The sequence below is a fragment of the Phaseolus vulgaris genome, chromosome 2 (assembly GCF_051622355.1).
Source record: "Phaseolus vulgaris cultivar YP4 chromosome 2, ASM5162235v1, whole genome shotgun sequence".
Lineage (NCBI taxonomy): Eukaryota > Viridiplantae > Streptophyta > Magnoliopsida > Fabales > Fabaceae > Phaseolus > Phaseolus vulgaris.
Window position 1 is genome coordinate 13,561,405 of NC_143499.1, and position 19,441 is coordinate 13,580,845.

The following is a 19,441-nucleotide window of genomic DNA, read 5'->3' on the forward strand; positions in this document are numbered from 1 at the left end:
AATGAAAATATGCAAGCGAAAATTAAGAACTCAAAATATTGAGTTCTCTGATTCACAAAAACCTTGATTCACACAATTCATGAAGATTTCTCTGATTTTCAGCAAAGGTGTCCATTTGGTTTACCATTAGCCTCTCAAAAGGAGACATTGAAGTCATCATTTCTCCTATGTGATCATCATTAGGACCAGCTTCACGAGTCTCAACAACAGGTTCCTCTTGATTTGCTGCAGCTTCAGGTTCTTCTCCATCATTAGTTCCACTAGGACCAGCTTGGTCACCATCCTTACTTACCCATCTCCCACCAATCTTGGTAAACCCCATCTTGCTTAGGAATCCACTATTGATCTCACTTGAAGGTTTTATAATCTCAGCCAATTCTTCTTTGAGAGGGGGTTCTTGAGACAATTCTTGTAGAATTGCATCTTGTTGAACTCTTCTATCACCCCAAGATTGCCTTTGTTAATCCTTACTCCAGAAAACTTCAGCCCAGTTATGGCAGCCCACGCATCATTGGCGATTACAATGTCTACCCCTTTCACATGAGAGTTAATAGTGTCACCATTGAATTGAAGGTTGGTGTAGAATACCTTCACCAAATCTGGTTAGGTGTTTCTAGAAAGCTCAAGGAATCTCTTCATCCTTTGCTCCTTTAGAAGACTTCTCACCACAGTCAGATTTTGTTGCTTCATCCATGTGAAAGAGACAAGCTTTGGAGTGTTAACTATCTTCCTACTGGTTTCGTGTAGGTACTTGTCTATCAATTCTGATTCTCCTGAGAATCAACCTTCTAGCTTTCCACCACTCCTTGCAGCTCTTGTTTTCATTCTCTTAGAGGATGGAGGAGTTGAAGCCATAGTTCAGTTAGAAAAAGATGAGAGCACACTGCAGAAACAAACTTAGAGTAGAAAGAAAAAGGAAGAAAAACGGGTTGTTCTTTGTGAAAAAATAGCAACCAATAGATTCACATATATAGCCACAACAATTAGTCAAAGTTGGCATTTAGTGGGTTGTTTTCAAAACAGAAAAGAGAATCAAATCAGAACCATAAAGCAGTTTTGTCGGTCATAACAAAAAGTACAAAAAAACACATGCTGATTTGACCATACTTTAAAGCAATTTTAATTTCCAAGATTTAGAGGAATCTAATTCATAAAGAGCAGTTATTACAGAGATACTTTGTATTCAAGACTATAATTAAAGCATTCTTGACCACAAAAATCACTAGGTTTGAACAGAAAATCAGTTTAAAGCACATTGAATCAAAAAACAGAGTTGAAACAATCAGTTGTTTCGAAGAAACAATCGGTTGAATTTCTGCAACTGGTGAAAAAATTTGAAAAAGCCAAATTCTTTTAACAGACATTGAACATACAGTCATTCAGGTTCAAAGCACATTATAATTTGTATTGAACGAGAAGAAATACAGAACAACCATAATCCATAAACTAACTAATGAATATTCAGAATTGGATTTAAATGTTCAACAATAGAAAGAATAAAAAAAACATTCTTCAAGATTTTAAAGTACACATATGAAAGTAGTACACAATATCAGAACAAGGCATTGTCTTGCAAATTGGCTTCCATGAGATTCCGATCTTATAGACCCTTCATGTGGAGTCAAAAATCTGCAAAGTAAAGCTTATCAAATCACAAGATTTGATCCCTTAAAGAACTTGGGACCTTTCATGTTAGATATATCCTTACATTTAAAGATACCTTTAGGAAAAAAATATTTACGAAACCTGCAGAATCTAACTGAATGACCTCTCTTCATACAGTAAAAACATGTAACAACCGGTTGTTTCGTTCTTTTAATCGGTTGCTTTTCTGGCACTGATGAAAAAGGTTTTGAAATCCCATTCTCTTTGCTCTGTGGATAAAATCCTAAGCATGCTTTTACAAAGACACAATTTTGAGATGCAAGAACATTCTCAAAGTTGGATTTTCCGGTTGTAAGCTTATCCACAGTTTTCAAAAGGTAGTGAATCTTTCTTTCAAGATTTTCACAGTTTTCACAAAACCTTGAGTCACACACGCAAATAGTGTTTTTGTAAATAAAATCCAGGTTTTCAAAATCAACTTTAGATTTTTCCAACTCTTCTTCCAGTGTTTTGACTCTATTTTCAAGCCAGTTGTTCAAACCTTTCAACCGATTGTATGAGAAAGCCAATCGGTTGGCTTTTTCATGAGTTTCATTGAAAGCTTCTAGTAGTTGGTAGTAATTGTTACCTTTGACTAAAGAAGATGAGCTCATGCTACTTGATACAGATGTTTTTAAACACAGGTTTGCTTCTTCATCTTCTGAAGAGCTAGAGGAGGATATCTCATTATCATCCCATGCTATATAGGCCTTCTTGGTTTTTCCTCTTCTTTCACTTTTGAAATCAGCTTTTTCCTTGCTCTCATTATTGGGGCACCCAGCTTTGATGTGACCCTGTTCACCACAGCCATAACAAGTATATTTGTTAAGATTAAAGTCATTTGGCTTCTTAGAACTGTACCTATTTGAACCTTGGCATTTATTCTTTTTCAAGAATTTGCTAAACTTTCTTGACAGCAAGCTCATGGTATCTTCATCACTATCACTTGAGTCTTGTTTCCTTTTTTGGTTGGCAGCTTTAAGTGAAATACCCTTGTTGTGGTTGTCCTAACTTTCTTGGACAACCAACCTATTCATCTCAAGTTCATGCTCCCTTAACTTACCAAACAAAGAAGTAGTTGTCATGGATGTTAAATCCTTTGACTATGAAATGGAAGTGACCTTTGGAAACCATGTCCTATCAAGACACTTCAAGATCTTGATGTTCAGCTCCTCTTTGTCAAAGTTCTTGCCAAGGCTCATCAAGTGATTCACAATGTGGGAAAATCGTTTCTGTACCCTTTCTGCATTCTGAAAAGCTCATACTCTTGGATGAGAACATGCTTTCTTGCCCTCTTAACATCATTAGTTCCTTCATGTGTGACTTCAAGGATGTTCCACATATCCTTTGTTGAAGTGCATTGTGATACCCTAAAAAACTCATCACAACTCAAAGCAAAGGTTATTATGTTTTTAGCAATCCAATCAAATTTTGCTTTCTTGCTTTCAGCCTCAGTTCATTCAGATGAAGGCTTATCAATTAAGACATCATCTCTTTTAACTTAAGGAATAAAGGGACCATTTTCAATTGTTTCCCAAATACCTTTATCTGTGGAATGCATAAAGATCTTCATCATTACCTTTCAAAACTGGTAATTCACACCACAAAACAGTGGTGGTCTGTTTATGGAAGCACATTCCCCAAAAGGTAATTTGTCAGCCATTAAAGCAGTTTTTAGAAAAGCAGAACTTGAATATTTTTCAAGAACCTAGCTTTTGATGCAAATTGTTATAATTAATGGCTTAAAAAGATGGGGGGTGAATTCTTTGTCAAAATATTTTCGCAAAGGTTGAATAATAATGAAGCTTTATCAACAATCACAGAAGAAGCAATCAAGGAAGCCAATCAAACAATGTAAAAGAAATTGTTTGCAGAATTTCAATCGGTTGAAACTTCGTTTTAACCGGTTATTTATGGTAGCAACAAAAACAGAATTAAATCAAATAGTTTATAAGGAGTGAGAGAGAGAGAGAGAGAGAGAGAGAGAGAGAGAGAGAGAGAGATTACACAGCCAATTTATACTGGTTCACTCAACCTTGAGCTACATCCAGTTCCCAGAACAACCACTGGGTTCCACTAGTAACCAATCACAGATTACAATACACACAACCACAAAGAGGTGATCTTGATACCACAAGAACCATTCACCCTTTTTGCCTTACACACAAGAACACCCTCTGACCTTATAGGTTTTCACACACTTCACAATTTTATAAAAGAACAAATACAAGAATAAAAAAGGAACAGATTACACCTGAATTTACAGGAATCACAGGGCTCCTAAGATCAGACCTTGAACCAAATGCACAACTATTTAGCAATCTTGCAAAACTTTATTTGAATCTCTTCACAAAAACAATTTCAATCTCATTGTAAATGTGTTTACTTGTTGTTTTTGAAATAAAAGGAGAAGCCATACTTATAGCTCTTAAAACTAGTCGTTCTAGGCAGTCAATCATGAGCCAAAACAGTTTTGATCCAACTGAAAACAGATCCAACAGGTTTTTTGAAAAGCTGTTATGAAATGTGACAATCAACTGGTTGAAAAGTCGTTTTAACCGGTTGAATTGGTTAGACAATTATTTAACCAAGTCAAAAACAGTTTTGAAAACCTTCAATCAAGCTAAGTGACAAACAACCGATTATATCGTGGTTTCAACCAGTTGTTTTTCTCTTTGCTTAGAAAAACACTTTTCTCTTTTAAAACGGATTGAACTAGCTTGTGCAAGGGACTAGGAATGATCTTTACAAGAAATCTAAAAAACTTAGACTAAGCTCAAACCAAAAGTAGCACAGCTTCAACCTTCAACACAAATTTGAATCATCAAAGCTCTCATGTTCTACAACCTAGACCCGAACCGACTAAGGTCGACCTGGACTCGAGCCGACTCTCGACCTGGTACTAGGCGGCTCAACTCGACATGGGCCCGAGCTTAATTGATTCGATATTGGCTAGGCCCGACACAAATCGATTTGGGCCCGGGCTTACTTGACTTGATATGGGCCCAAGTTGACTCGGCTTAACCTAGGTCCGACGGACTTGGCTCTTGTTGGGATCGGATCGACTAGGTTCGACATGGACCCAAGTCCACTCTGCTCGACATAGGCCCCGATCGACTCGGTTCAATATGGGCCCGGACCTACTAGGCTCGACATGGGCCCGAATTTATTTGACTCGAAATGGGCCCATAACGATTTTACTTGATATGGGTCCAAACCGACTCGACATGGGGCCAAGCACACTCAACTCGATATGGGCATGAGTCGACTCCGGTTGACATGGGCCCAGGCTGACTTGGCTCGACATAGGCCAAGGTCGAATTCGATCGACATGGGCCCGAATCGACTAGAATCGAGATGGGTCCGGGTCGATTCGGGTCGACATGGGCCCGAGGCGACTCAACTTGACATGGGTCCGGGTCTATTTAGCTCGGCATTAAGCCTGGACGACTCAACTCGACATGAGCCCTAACCAACTCGGCTCGACGTGGGCTCGGACCGACTTGGCTCACTCTAGGCCGGACTGACACAACTCCACATGGGTTAGGCCCAAACCGACTCAACTCGACATGGACCCGAGTCAACATGGGACCTGATTGACTCGTGTTGACATGGGCCTAGGTTGACTCGGGTTGACATGGGCCTGGACCGACTTTGCTCGATATGGGTCTGTATCGAATCGATTTGTCATAGGTCGGGTTGACTCGGATCGACATGGATTTAAGTCGACTCGGCTCAACATGGGCCCGAACCGACTCGACATGGGCCCAGACACACTAGGATCGATATGGGTCCAAGCAGAATCAGGTTCACACAGGTCGTTTCAACTCGGTTCGACGTTGGCCCGAGTCGACTCAGCACAACATGGGACGAGGTTGACTCGGCTTGACATGGGCCCAAACCGAATGAGCTCGACATGGGCCCGGACCGACTCAGCTCAACATAGGCTCGAACTGACTCAGTTAGACATAGGCTGGGCCAACTTGACTTGACATGGACCTCTGCTGACTCGGCTCGACATGGGTCTGGGTCGACTCAACTCGATATGGACCCAAACCGACCCGACACAGGCCCAAACACACTAGGCTATATATGGGCCCAGACCAACTTGTCTCAACATGGGCCAGGTCAACTCAACTCGACATGGGTTTGGGTTGACTCGACTAGACCTAGTCCCGTGTTATCTTGGCTCGACCTTGGCTAGACTGATTCAACTCGATTTAGGTCCAGGTCGACTCAAGTGAACTTGTTTGGGTCGACATAGCTTAACCTAGGCTCATACCAATTCAAAATCTAACCCAAAATGTATTTTGGATAATTCAAAAATATATCCAATCTATATCTAATCTATATCCAATTAAATAGATTTGACTTAAAATCCAAAAATATCAATTTGGATTTGAGATGAATCCATTTAAATAGATTAAAAGTAATATGAATTTGGGTAATTATGAATTAGATTTGATAATTTAAATTTTTTTGCCAACCTTAGTGACAAGTACAATTGGAGAAGAAGTTGTGGGTGCCGAGAAAGAGAGAAGGAATGAGAGAAAAAGAAATACCATGAGTGTAGAGGTCGTGTGTGGAGAGTGATCAAGATAGCCCACTGAATCATTGTGAGTAGAAAGATCTCTAGTGAGTGCACGTGGTGGGTGAAGAGAGAAAAGGCAAATTGCAATGCCGTGTGGGAGGTGAGCTTGAGAAAGAGGTATATATGATCGGAGTGTTTAGGGTAAATGGTAGAATTGCCATTGTCAGTGTAGGCTTTTTTGTGCCAAGGGCTGGCAACAACGTGATTGTTTCTGTGCAGAGGAGGGGCATGAATGTTATGGGTGATGATATGTAACACCTTAACAAAATAAATAAATAAATATTTAACAATTTAAAATATTAATATTTTAATTATATTTATTTTATTTTTTAATTTAAAATATTATTAGGTTTACAAATGCGAGTTGTCTACTTTTGAATGTCAAAGAATATTTTCCTGAATGTTTATGTTGGTATGCAGTGTACGTGTGAAAAAGTAGTGTGAGAAGTGTAGGATGTCGTGTGAATGAGAAAAAAAAGTGGTGATGAACGTGACCTAGGGAGACAGAAAATAAGAAGTGAAAGTGAAAAACGTGTGAGAGAGGGGGCATAAAAAGTAAATCGGTGTGGAGGATAAAAGTTAGGCCTTTTGTGTTTGTTTTGTTCTTTTTTTTAGATTTTGTTTTAAAAGCGGGAGTTTCTCCCTGCACCCCTATGTTTTTTTCCTGTATCTCCTCAATTTTAAAATTTTTAAAACTGGGCTTGACATTTTATTTGAAAAAAGGCATGGTGGTGGAGTTGGTCTGGTACTGTTCTTCCTCTTCATTCATTTGAGACACTTCTGGAAGGTCACTCTAACTGTGCGGAGCAAGGTGGAGGAGTGGGTTGCATTGTCAAGTATTGTTTGGCTTCTAAAGATAAGAATTAACTTTTTTTTTAAGAGTATGGGTGGTTATAGAGTTTTTGTGATTACCGAAAATTGGGATCTGGGAGTGTGCTACAAATTGATCAACCCGAAAGTGAAAATGTGATCTCCGGATGCACCAGTCCGTAAGTAAATCATTTTATTTTCCGAGTGAGGGGGTGTTCCGGAAGCAAATTTTTAATAAATTGTTGAATCTGAAAGCCTATTTTCTGTTACGGATTGATGGACCCAAAAGTTACTTTGACTTATGGATTTCTAAATCTGGAATGCATATTTTGAATTACGGATTTGGGGATCTGGAATGATGTTTTTGACTTCTGGATTCTTGGATCCAAAATAAATTGTTTGACTTATGAATTGATGAATCTAGAAGATTTACTTATTTCCCAATCCCAGAGTTCTGCGGATTCAATATTTTAGAATGCGAAAAAGCAAATGTCGATTCTCTATTCTGTAAAACTATCGGACTTCATTGTCTGGAATACTACGTATGAATTGTGAAAACGAAAATGTGAAGAAAAAAAAACAGTACCACAAATTCGAAAACCAATAAAAAAAATATTCCTTCTTCAGACAGGAAACCATCAAGAGAAACCACCCAATCACCACCAAGTCACTGAGACACCACTGACCACCACCTACAGAAACGCCTTCCTGTGCCAAGAGATGGAGCAGCGTCCTCGTTGTTCAAAGTCTGTGGAGTTCGTGTTTGCAGTTTGGGCAAAGGAAGAAGAAAGATTAGTGTGGGTCTCATGTGCCTTTTAGGGTGTTTAAAAAATAATATGGGTAGTTTTGTCTTTGCATAACATTGTGTGGATGCAGGAAGAAAAACATAAGGGTGTAGGAAGAAACTGCCTTTAAAAGCCTGAACCCGTTATGAATGGCTAGCCCAAAAAAAATTTTAGAACAAAGAAATAGAAATAACTACCATTTTTGTGCAGAGCATAGTCATGTTCCATATAGTAATTGGGCAACGGTAATATTAAAAAGATTGCATCTCAGATTTTTCTTTCTTAATAGGAAAAAAACTACAAACCTCATAAATTAAAATAATCTTAACTCAAATGTTCAACCAATTTTCAATCAAAACATAATCTAGTATTCACGAAATCAACAAATATTCACTAATTAAATCAAATATATGTAGGAACTTCAATTCAAAATGACAACGAGGCTTGTGGTTTTTCGTAGTACATAAAGATTTGTTTTACAAAATTCAAAATTTGACCATCTATCGTTTTTACCACCTAAACTATCTAAATGCACACACATCCTAGATCTTCTAATACATAATATGCACATGCACCAAATAATTGTAAATTAATCAAGTAAATCACGAAACATGAGATTTCCAAAAATATGTTTAATGCATATAAAATGAGAATGTATGATATAACACATTTAAGATTGTCTATATGGATGAAAAAGGAATCTTGGATGGTTTAGTGCATGCAACTCCTACATCGTTTATACATACAAAATCATAACACAATTGGTTAGATCATCTAATAAATATTATTGAGACATATAGGTTAGAGATACTTATTTCATAAAAGTTGTGAAAACAAATCATCTATATGAAGATTTTTCATTAGTAAAAGATGAATACATCTTGTTGGACCATCTTCAGTGTCTTTCCAATTTGTGTTGATAAGTATATTGTTTGATCTTTTCTTTAGCTCCTCTACCTTGGGAATATATGCTTTCTTGCCATGGTGAGTTGCAAACATCCATTGTCCTTTTCCAAAACAGGAGTCTTCTTGTGTTGGATTAAAAACATCTGCAAGAAAATTTCTATCTTTTGGTACCCATACTTGTTTACATAATTTTCTGTTAGTTTTTCTTCGTGATTTCTTTTTTAGGACACCACTAGAGACTTCATTTGCAGATACTCTAGTTAATATGAGATGATTTAAGAATTGCACATATTTTTAGAGGTTTCACTTGGATTAAGAATTGGATTAACATTTATGGTGATGATTCAGTGAGGATTGCCACTAGACACAAACTTAACCAAGTGGTTAAGTAAGTGTGAAGGTTCTCTTCAAAAAGCAAAGGAAAAAGACTCACACAAATGAAAATATGCAAGCGGAAATTAAGAACTCAAAATAGAGTAGAATTAGCGAAAAGGAAAGACATGGAGTTAAAGAAGAAGAAAATGAAAACTTAGATGGTTGTAGTCGTTCATGGAGGTGGAGGAATGAAGGAGGTCACGCCACTTGAAGAAGAGGAATTTCAAGATAAGTGATGAAGAGAGTCGCCACTTGAAGCATCTTGCCAAGATAAGACTCAAAGAATTTTAAACACTTAAAATCACTCACACAAAGTTTATTTTCTCAAAATATATTGTTAATTATAAGATGTAAGACCACCTATTTATAGCATGAGGCGCCATGAGCTTAGTGTGTGGAGGGAAATTTAAAATTCAAATTAAACATGTTTAGGCTCATAATTTCTTGCCACTTAAAGAGGATCTAGGAGGGTCATGCTTTTCACATTTAAGCATGTGCTTAATGTGGAAAGTGTGACCACATGTGCTCCTCTAGCTAGGGTTTTTGAAACCTACGCTAGGCTATATTTCTTGGGCCAATGTGAGCCCAATTTATTACATTTAATCATGTCTTATAAAAAGACTAAAAGAAAGAGTAGTTGATATTCTAGTCCATGCTCACGTGTTCTCCTCTTGAAGATCATTTGAGGAATAATGGGATATGCTTGGCCTAGCCCTGAGTCTTGTGTCATGTTTCTGGTTATCCTCCTAGAAGGTTGGGTTGGCTTAGTCCTCTACCTCCCTTGAATTTTTTATCAACAAGTTTATATCAATTTTTAATGTAATTTTCACTCTATATTCCATTATTTAGGTTATCATTCTTGAGATCTCCATTATAAGCATAAACATAATTTAACTCTCATTGTACATTAAACCAAAATTATTTTACGATTTAGGTAGGTTGTCAAGGTGGCATTTCCCAATGATATCCTTTGTGAAAGTCAAATTGATTCCTCTAGGTCTAGGTCGAGGTCTCTAACCCTAATGTTGGACTAACATATATAGAAAGGTGGAATTGGATCCACTTGAGTTGTCATCGTAAAACTAACTAGTGTCAACATTGGTCGATTCAATATAGGACACACATCAATCAAAATCGAAGTGTAGATTACGTCATCAATAAAGTATAAAGTATTCAAAGTTAATAGCAGTATTCTCAAATTATTATTAGTGATTGATTGTTATATATTTATTATTCTTATTTGAATTTTTTTTTATCATATATACTATTCTACCATTACAGACACTCATGCAATAACAAGTACAAACTAAATAATGCAAACTAAATCACTTTTTTATAAAATCAAACTAACCAAATCATAAAACTAATAATCACATTCATACATCATGAGAACATGCATAAACTTCTATTCTTATTTTTATTGTTATTTTTTATTTTTTATTTTTTGTTGTTTTACATATTTTAAAATTTAAAGAAATCTAAATTATAATTGTATTAAATAAAATCCCTGAAAATGTGTTATGATTTGATATGTTAAGATACAAATTGATCTTGAATATGATAACAATTGAAATCATGATTAAAATATGTAGGCCTCAATTAAAGAGCCACATTTAAATATTGGCAAAAGACTAGAGGGAAAGGTTTAAAGATAAAAAATGAAAAATAATTTAATCTCATCCTTGAACTAAGGTAAATCATAAAAGGAGATTGAAAGCTAAGAATTTTCTATCATGAACATTCTATTATATGAGAAGCTAGTTTGAGAAATAATGTCAAGATGAAGATTTCATTGACAAAAAATTGAGATAGTCTAGATAATAGTATATGTTTTAAGAAAAACTTGATATATCAAGGAGAGAATGTTTAAGAGAAGTTTATAAAAGTAAACATTTTTTAAACTCTATAAATCAAAGAAAAACTTGTAACCATTACAAATTTTGATGGTATTAAATCCAAATGGTTGATGAAAAACTATGAGTTGAGCACCCACGGAGCAACTATGCAACTCCTCGTTGAGCTATATATAACACATAATCAAGTCACTATACAAATTGTTTAGACATAAATTGAGTACATGAAGGTCTTCCACGTGTTTTATTTTCTTAAAGTTTGGTTCTTTCTAAAAATCTAAAGTCAATCGAATATCTTACTATAAAAGGTTTTCAATGTTCATAGTATTAAATTGTAATAAATACGTTTGTTGTAATGTTAATGTAGTAATATTTTGTTTAAATCTAGAAATCAATTCTAATTTGGAGTTTGTTATTTAAATAATTGTTATTACAATCACAAATTGAAAGTCAATAACAGTTAATCTTCTTTAAAGAATCCATAATCATATTATTTGTTCTTTAAGTGAACATTAATTGTGTTAAAGACATAATATAATTTATTTTTTACTTAAAATACTTACTAACTAAACAAAAATATATCAAGAAAACCAAACCCAAAACCTAGTCTTCAATAATATATATATATATATATATATATATATATATATATATCCTTTTTAATAGGCGCCAATATTATCAAAATTGAAAAACAAGTCCACACGTCTGTTATATTTTAGAAGAACTCTACTTAAAAAAACTTAAATACTACTTTTTTTCCAATCTTTTTTGACTTTATACAATTTAATTCTTATATTTTAAAAAATAATTCAAAATATACCAACTCTTTTTTAGAAAGTTTAATATGATTCCAATTTTTTTTTATATAGAATTCAATTTGGTTCTAACTTTCTTTACAAAGTTAAGAATGTTTTCATTTTTTAAAAATAATTCAATATAATAGTTCCAATTTTTATAAAAAATAATTAAATACAGAAATAATACATATATTTCAAAATACAGTTTCAGAATCACTAAGATGATCTATATTATAATAAGAATAATCTAACAAATGAATCACGTTAAATATTTTAAAAAAAAATATGAAGACTAAATTGGATAAAGTCAAAAAAAAAAATTAGAACCAAAAAGTTATTTAAGCCTTAAAAAAAGAAACATCTAGAAACCAATTGTATTGTGTCAACAAGTTGGGAAAGTTAAAAAAGAAAAGAAAAGAAAAGAAGAAGCTATCTGAGTTTCATGGGAGAGTACAAAATATTGACAATGAAGCCTCTTCCGTATGACTCTACTTAGTCTAACTTCGTACTTTCCAACCAATTCATGGTCTCTCTATTTGGCGTGTTTACTTGAGTTTCTCAATAAGGTTTATGTAGGAGAGAAAATTGTGCATCTCATCAAATTCACTTCCATATTTTCATTTAGTGCTACATTTATCACAAAATATTGTTGCTCCTTTAAGCATCTTATCAAAAGTTTTTTTAAGTTTATTAAAATTAAAACTAACTTTATTTGGGATATTATATTTGCTAATTATTGATAGAATTTCTTCACATTAAGTGAACCAAATATCGCTTTCCACTACATATATTATTATTATGATTTTTTAGAGTAAAATTTCTAATCATTATTGCTATATCTAATTAAATGTTGACTTTTTTTTATCAAAATAAATATATAATTTTATTAAGGGAGAAAAAAACTCATTAAATTTATTATTTTTAAAAAATTAATAAATATTCGAGATGAAGCTAAAAAAAATAGATGAATGTGTTGTTCAAAATTTTGGTTTTTGTTTTACGAGTATTCAAAATAAGTTACTAGTAAGAGTCGAAGTTGTAGACATGAAAAATTTTCAGCTGTGTTTATTTTTAAGTATGAGGAGGGAGGAGATTAGAGAGAGTGATTGTCTTTTGTGTTTGTTTCCATCGTTTTGAGAATGAGAGAGTGAATGTGGGAGACGGTGGATGTTTTTTTTTTTCATTCTTCACACAAATAAGGAGATTTGTACAAATTTAAGTAGAATTATTGTATTTTACCAAAATATCCTTATGTATGCATTTTATTACAATATACAAAATTAAATATTACAAAAAATTATTTAATAATTTAATAATTATTTAATTATATTATTAATAACATATAATTATAAATAATGAAAATAAAAAAATAAAATTATAATATCAACAAAATTATATAAAATAACAAATAAATATAATAATAAATATTATTTTCATCAATTTTAATATATTTAATAATTTTATTTTAATTTAACACGAAAATATTTTTTATTTTTTTATTTAAAAATAAAAATAATTATGGATATTGTATATTAAAAAAATTTAATTAATTCAAACCAAAAAAATATAATTCATTATTCAAATATATTTTAATAACAAGAAGAAATTTGTAAAATTACAATAAATCATCCTCACACATTCAATCTATCATCCTCACACATTCAATCTATCATCCTCACACATTCAATCTATCATCCTCAATCCAAATAACCTCAGATCCTCACAAATCCACTCTCCCTTCCCTTCCTACAAATCTTCTCCCAACCCAAACACATAAGAGATTCATTCATAATTAATCAGTCACTCGTCAACATTTATTCACACAAGTAGTAAAATTTAAGACGCTTCTTTTTTTAAGTTAGAAGAATGATTTTTAAAATTAAAAAAAAAAATCATAGTATACTATTTAAGTATCTCTTGAAAACCAAGTATTATTTATGCTTTTAAACTGAAAACTACGAACATTTTGTTGATAACGTAAAGTGTCACATCAATCAAAATTGAGTAAAAATTCATTTTTAAAATTTGAAGTGACTTTAGATCAATTTGTCAACAAGTATGATAAAAACATGAATAATAAATTAATACGACCTTTTCAACTTTTCCATAATCTTTCTTATTCGTATAACTTTTTCATAAATATATATAAACTAAAACAGAATTTTATAAATAAGTAAAAAATTATTATTGAACTTACGCGGTTTCACAGAAAACGGGTAGTTATCAACAAATATATACATATATAATTTTATTAATATCATACATTTACGATTATATATTTAAGCTGGCTTCATTATTTTTAATTATTTATTTATTTATTTTATTCAATTTACTCTCATTATTCATAAAATGTTCAGTTAAGTCAAATTGAGAAATTTAATTAAATATTTTATTAATAAGAAGAACAAATTGAATAAAATAAATAATACAATATAAGAACAAAAGCCATAAAGGTTTTTAATTTAATATAAAAATAAACGTATACATAATTAAGAAAAAGTAATAAATGACAACAAGAATGACTATGACTATTGGATTTCCGTCTCATGCGTCTAACCAAATAGTCACACCAAAACAATGATTTGTGTTTTGGCCTTCCTATCTCTGATTTTTTCACGTATTTTCTGAGAAGGTGGCAACTCAGAAGCTGCTATCCATCTTCCTTCAAGATTTCACACGCCAACCGCGTTGAAGACTCTTCTCTCCTAAGAAAACTCTTGCAATCAACAACACCCAAAAAAGAAAAATATCAAAAGGTAAAATCTTTTTCCGAGGGAAAACACCAGTCATTGTCCTTGTTCTCAAATCACCATATAAAACCTCCATTTTCTCTCTCTTTCTTTGACATCACATAGAACTTCTCATTTTGAGTCTGCTTCTTTGTTCAACAGGTTTCATCAACACACTTAATAGGGTGTGTTGTTTTGTTCTTATCATTCAGAACTATGGGTAAGAAGCTAGACGCTCTCCTTGGTAGAACCTTCAAGGCTGCAAAGTTCAAGGCTATTGTTAACCTTGCCATCTCACGTCTCGCTGTTCTCAAGAACCAGCGCCAGTCTCGCCTTAGACATGCACGTTCTGATGTCCTTGAACTCCTCCAACAAGGTCACCTTGAACGTGCTTCACTTAGAGTAAGATGTTATACATCTTCTATATCTTGTTTCTCACAGACAACTTTTTTAATTTAATTTCTTTGCATCATCAGTCTACAACTGTTTACCCCATCAACCAATCCTTATCATAAGAGAAGCACACAAACTATTTTTCTCGTTTTTTTTCACATATGTAGCTAACTTAAAACTGGGTTTTGTTTTTTATAAGGTTGAGCATGTGATCAAGGATCAGAACATGTTGGATGTGTATGACAGGATTGAAGGATACTGCAACCTCTTGATCGAAAGGATCCACCTCATTGAACAAGAGAGGTTGGTTGGTTTAAGGATAATTTTCGTGAAGGAATTGGTTTTAATTTTCTCTTGAAATAATGGGTTTGGTGTTGTTGTTACAGGGAATGTCCCGAGGAACTGAAAGAGGCAGCATCGGGGTTGCTCTATGCAGCTTCAAGGTGTGGAGATTTTCCAGAGATTCAAGAGATTCGTGCAGTTTTGAACTCGCGGTTTGGCAAGGAATTTGCTGCTCGTTCTATTGAGTTGAGGAACAACTGTGGCGTCCATCCTCAGGTATGTATATGATATGAAAATCAGCAAACTTTGTTGCCTTTGTTTTGCCTCTTAGGAACTAGGATTTATGTAAAAGCTAAAATGTGTGCTAAAAGTAGATCTGTATTGTTCTAATTTTAATTAATTTTTCTCTGGAAACTATTTACACCCTTTTTATCTCATTGTTCATAGATGATACAAAAGATGTCAACAAGGATGCCAAGCCTGGAAAGCAGAATAAAGGTACTCAAAGACATTGCTTCTGAGAATGGTATTGTTCTGCAGCTTGAAGAAACTACTGTTTCGGTTGAGGTATTAAAACTAAGCCCTCAAAATTTACAATTTCTAGTTGTATATACATTTGAAAAACAACTACTTATGGCATCTGATGCTAACTGTTCAGGTACAATCTGAAGTAGAAATGCAAAACCAGCATGGACCTGAGAAAAAGGAAGAGAATATAAGCATTTTGCCTAGTGGAGGGAAAAATGAGGAGTTAACTAATTCCTTTACGGGCGGGAAAAAGTACAAGGACGTAGCTGATGCAGCACAGGCAGCATTCGAGTCAGCTGCATATGCTGCAGCAGCTGCAAGAGCGGCACTGGAACTCTCCCGATCTGAGTCACATGATCCTGGTGATCATGATAGTTCAGGCCCTCAACCAAGAAAAGTGGAGGATGGACATGATAATGTTAAACCTCAACTGGAAAAGGAAATCCTCGGTGAAACTCAACAAGAAGATTTTAACAAGGATAGGGATGAGTTAAAAAGGTCAAAAGACGTCATAGGTAGAAATTCAGCTGATAAGCTTTTGATGGGGGTTATTGCCTCAGTGGATGCTGAAATTGAGGCTGATCCTATGGAAGAGGAAGCAGTTTTTGATGATAGTGGTGATGAAACTGATAACAATCAGAATAAAAATGAATCTCCCAAGAAGACATCATCAGGTTATGGAACTGGTATAGGTGTCAATTTAGGTTCCAGGAAACTAGTATTAAATACCGTGTCAGAATCCAAGATGCAAGGTGTGCCTCAGTTGGATCTGCAAAAGAGGCCAATTTCAGTGAGGACTAGATGAATGCACTATTACAGAGTATGATTGCATGTAGCACCTAAGGTTGAAGTTTTGCTAGTAGCTTAGCTAAGTGTGCTATTGCTTGGTTCTTTAAATTTTGTCTCATGGATATTTTTAACAGAATGTCAATATGTTTTTCATTGTTTAAATTATTAATTTAGTTCGTTGCAAAATTAATGTTGGGGATTCTACTTCTCCTTTATTGCAATTACAACATAAGAGTAGGCAGTCTCTGGACATGGAGTCATGAACATAGGAAGCAGGTTGATATTTGATCACGCACAGAAATGACTGCAGAAAAAACCTGGGATGTATATTGACATTAGATTAAACCAAATATTAACTATCTTATTGTCAATTTGAAACATAATACTAGAAACTATCAAAGGGGCATTCAAATCAATGACAGTGAAACGTATGAAACTTGAATCAGCTGTATTGGATCATAAGATTAAAGACAATAAGAAAATAACTACAGATATATTGTAAAACATAATACGTAGTGTTCGTTTATTAATTTAACACTAGAAAGATAAATAAGTCTCATAAAACAAAATTACTATTTATTTGAGTTGGTGAAATCTCTTTAAAAATAATATAAACAAAGCAATGAAACCAAACAAAGTACATCTGGAGAATGAGTGAAAGAAAAAAAAAAGTACTAATATGATTAAAGAGAATAGCTTTAAAAATTAAATTTCAATTTCTTTCAAGGGAATTGGTGAAAGAAAAGTAAATAAAGTAACAATAACAAATTAAATTGTGTAATTTAGAATAGAAGAATTTATTTGAGTTGGTGAAATCTCTTTAAAAATAATATAAACAAAGCAATGAAACCAAACAAAGTACATATGAAGAATGAATGAAAGAAAAAAAATACTAATATGATAAAAGAGAAAAGCTTTAAAAATTAATTTTCAATTTTCAATTTCTTTCAAAAGAATTGGTGAAAGAAACACTACTAAAAAAAAATCCTTTAACGACATTTAAAAAGACCAAGATGGTTCTGAAACCATCATTATTGTGGATGTCGTTATAAATCAGTTGTTTATAACATGGTTCTAGAACCATCATTATAAAACCACATTAACGACACGTGTAAAAACTATCATTTTGCCAAATAAATGAAAAAAAATACACTTATAACGACGATTCTAGTCTGGTGAACATTTAAAGACGGTTCCAATGGGAACTGTCGCTATAAGTGTATTTTTTTTTAAAAAGTTTTATTATTATATACTCACTCTAATCCTACATAAAATATCAAATTTTCAGACAATAATGCATGTAATTAATATCATAATTTAAATATGAAAGTTTACAAAAAGTTCTATAAATATATGAAAAAGTTTTATGTCATTCTAAAGTGTTATACATGGTTACATTAAGATGCATCCAAGTGAGTTTCTTTGTATTTGCATTTGCACTTCTCCTCCCACTTAACATGTTATAACGTTATGTAATGTAATGTATGAGTAATAAATTTGTGAATGTAATATAATCATAATCATAATGGTTTGATAATTTATACTAGGAAACATCATGCAAACGATGGTTCATGAGGAACCATTGCAGATTACACACAGACACACATATAACGATGATTCATGTGGGAACCGTAGTTAAAAATGGGGGAAATTTCAAAAAATTACAAAAAGGCCACCGCCTCTTTTATCACGATAGTTTTTTATGAACCGTCTTTATACGGTGTCATATATTTAGTCTTTTGTACTAGTGAAAAGTAAATAAAGTAACAAAAACAAATTAAATTGTGTAATTCATAACAAGAAGCTTTTGTTATTGATATGAAAGATACTGATGCAAAAGGAATGATGTACAAGGTTTCTATGCACTACATGGCACATGCAAATGTATGAAAGCTATATATATGGGTAAGGTAATATTCCTCCTTAAACTAATGGTTGGATTAGGATCAACCATTAGTTTATCGTTGAACAATTGAAAGGAGAAAACATATAAAGATTTAGCAAGGATGTCAACAATTTGTAGGGAGTCTAGTATGTGAGTGAGAGTAAGTTTTTTCTATTGAATGGAGTCACGTATGAAGTCCAGATCAAGATCAAAATGTTTGGTTTTGGAATGCATGATCGTGTTGGCAACAAGGAGAACGAAACCTAGATTATTTGAGTATAAAGTTGGAGGTGAAAGTTGTATACGAAGCTCTTGAAGAAGATTGCATGCATGCCATTTCAGTATAGATTTGGAAGATTTGAAAATTTGGGAGCTTAAGATTTATGATGCAAAGGATAAAGTCAAACATATTTAGAATAAGCATCAAGAAAGCAATATGTATGATAAAGTAGAAGTAGGAATAAGCGACGAACCCTAAATATCTACAAAGATTATCTGCAAAGATTTAGTGTAGACAGTATTAGAGTCATTAAAAGGCAATTGATGCGATTTGCCAATCACACACGAATCACAAATTATTCTTGATACTATATAGAACATTACATTATTTTATTATTCGTTGAATGATATTAACATTTGCATGGCCAAAATGACAATGGCACAATTTGTAAGAATTTATCAATGGTGTAAGAGAATAAGTATTAACAGAACAATGAGAGATAGGAACAAAATTGTGGAAAACATATAGTCCATCTCTAAGGTTTCCTTGCAGTAAAATATCCTTTGTTTCATTTTTTTTGGCAAAACATTTATCAGAGTGAAATTCAAAAAAGACATGATTGTCCTTGGCAAATTGTGAAACACTTAAAAGATTCTTAGTAATACAAGGCACATGAAGCAATTTATTGAGTGAAAAAAAATAGTAGAAGACTTGGAATCGGTGTAAGTGGCAGAACCAACATGCTTTATATGCAAATAGGAACTGTTACCTATCTTTACTGACTTTGAACCTGATGGCAGAGCCTCCAAGTAGAACCTACCACTAGGGCTATGGCCAAGGGAATCTAGGAGGAG

General features: G+C 33.4%; 1 protein-coding gene across 1 annotated transcript; it reads left to right on the forward strand.

Moving 5' to 3' along the window:
• The first annotated feature begins 14,511 nt into the window (after positions 1-14,511).
• Positions 14,512-16,668, forward strand: LOC137810726 (uncharacterized). The gene is made up of 5 exons (XM_068612135.2): positions 14,512-14,892; positions 15,083-15,186; positions 15,270-15,441; positions 15,613-15,732; positions 15,824-16,668. Exons 1-5 carry the CDS (start codon positions 14,707-14,709, stop codon positions 16,496-16,498), a joined length of 1,257 nt encoding a protein of 418 aa, XP_068468236.1. The 5' UTR covers positions 14,512-14,706; the 3' UTR covers positions 16,499-16,668.
• Positions 16,669-19,441: the final 2,773 nt, after the last annotated feature.

Excerpts from the sequence above, each read along its gene's own strand:
- LOC137810726 (XM_068612135.2), top strand. The coding sequence starts at position 14,707 with ATGGGTAAGAAGCTAGACGCTCTCCTTGGTAGAACCTTCAAGGCTGCA. Across the intron at positions 14,893-15,082 it reads TTGAACGTGCTTCACTTAGA|GTTGAGCATGTGATCAAGGA; the intron begins GTAAGATGTTAT and ends GTTTTTTATAAG. Across the intron at positions 15,442-15,612 it reads ACTGTGGCGTCCATCCTCAG|ATGATACAAAAGATGTCAAC; the intron begins GTATGTATATGA and ends CATTGTTCATAG.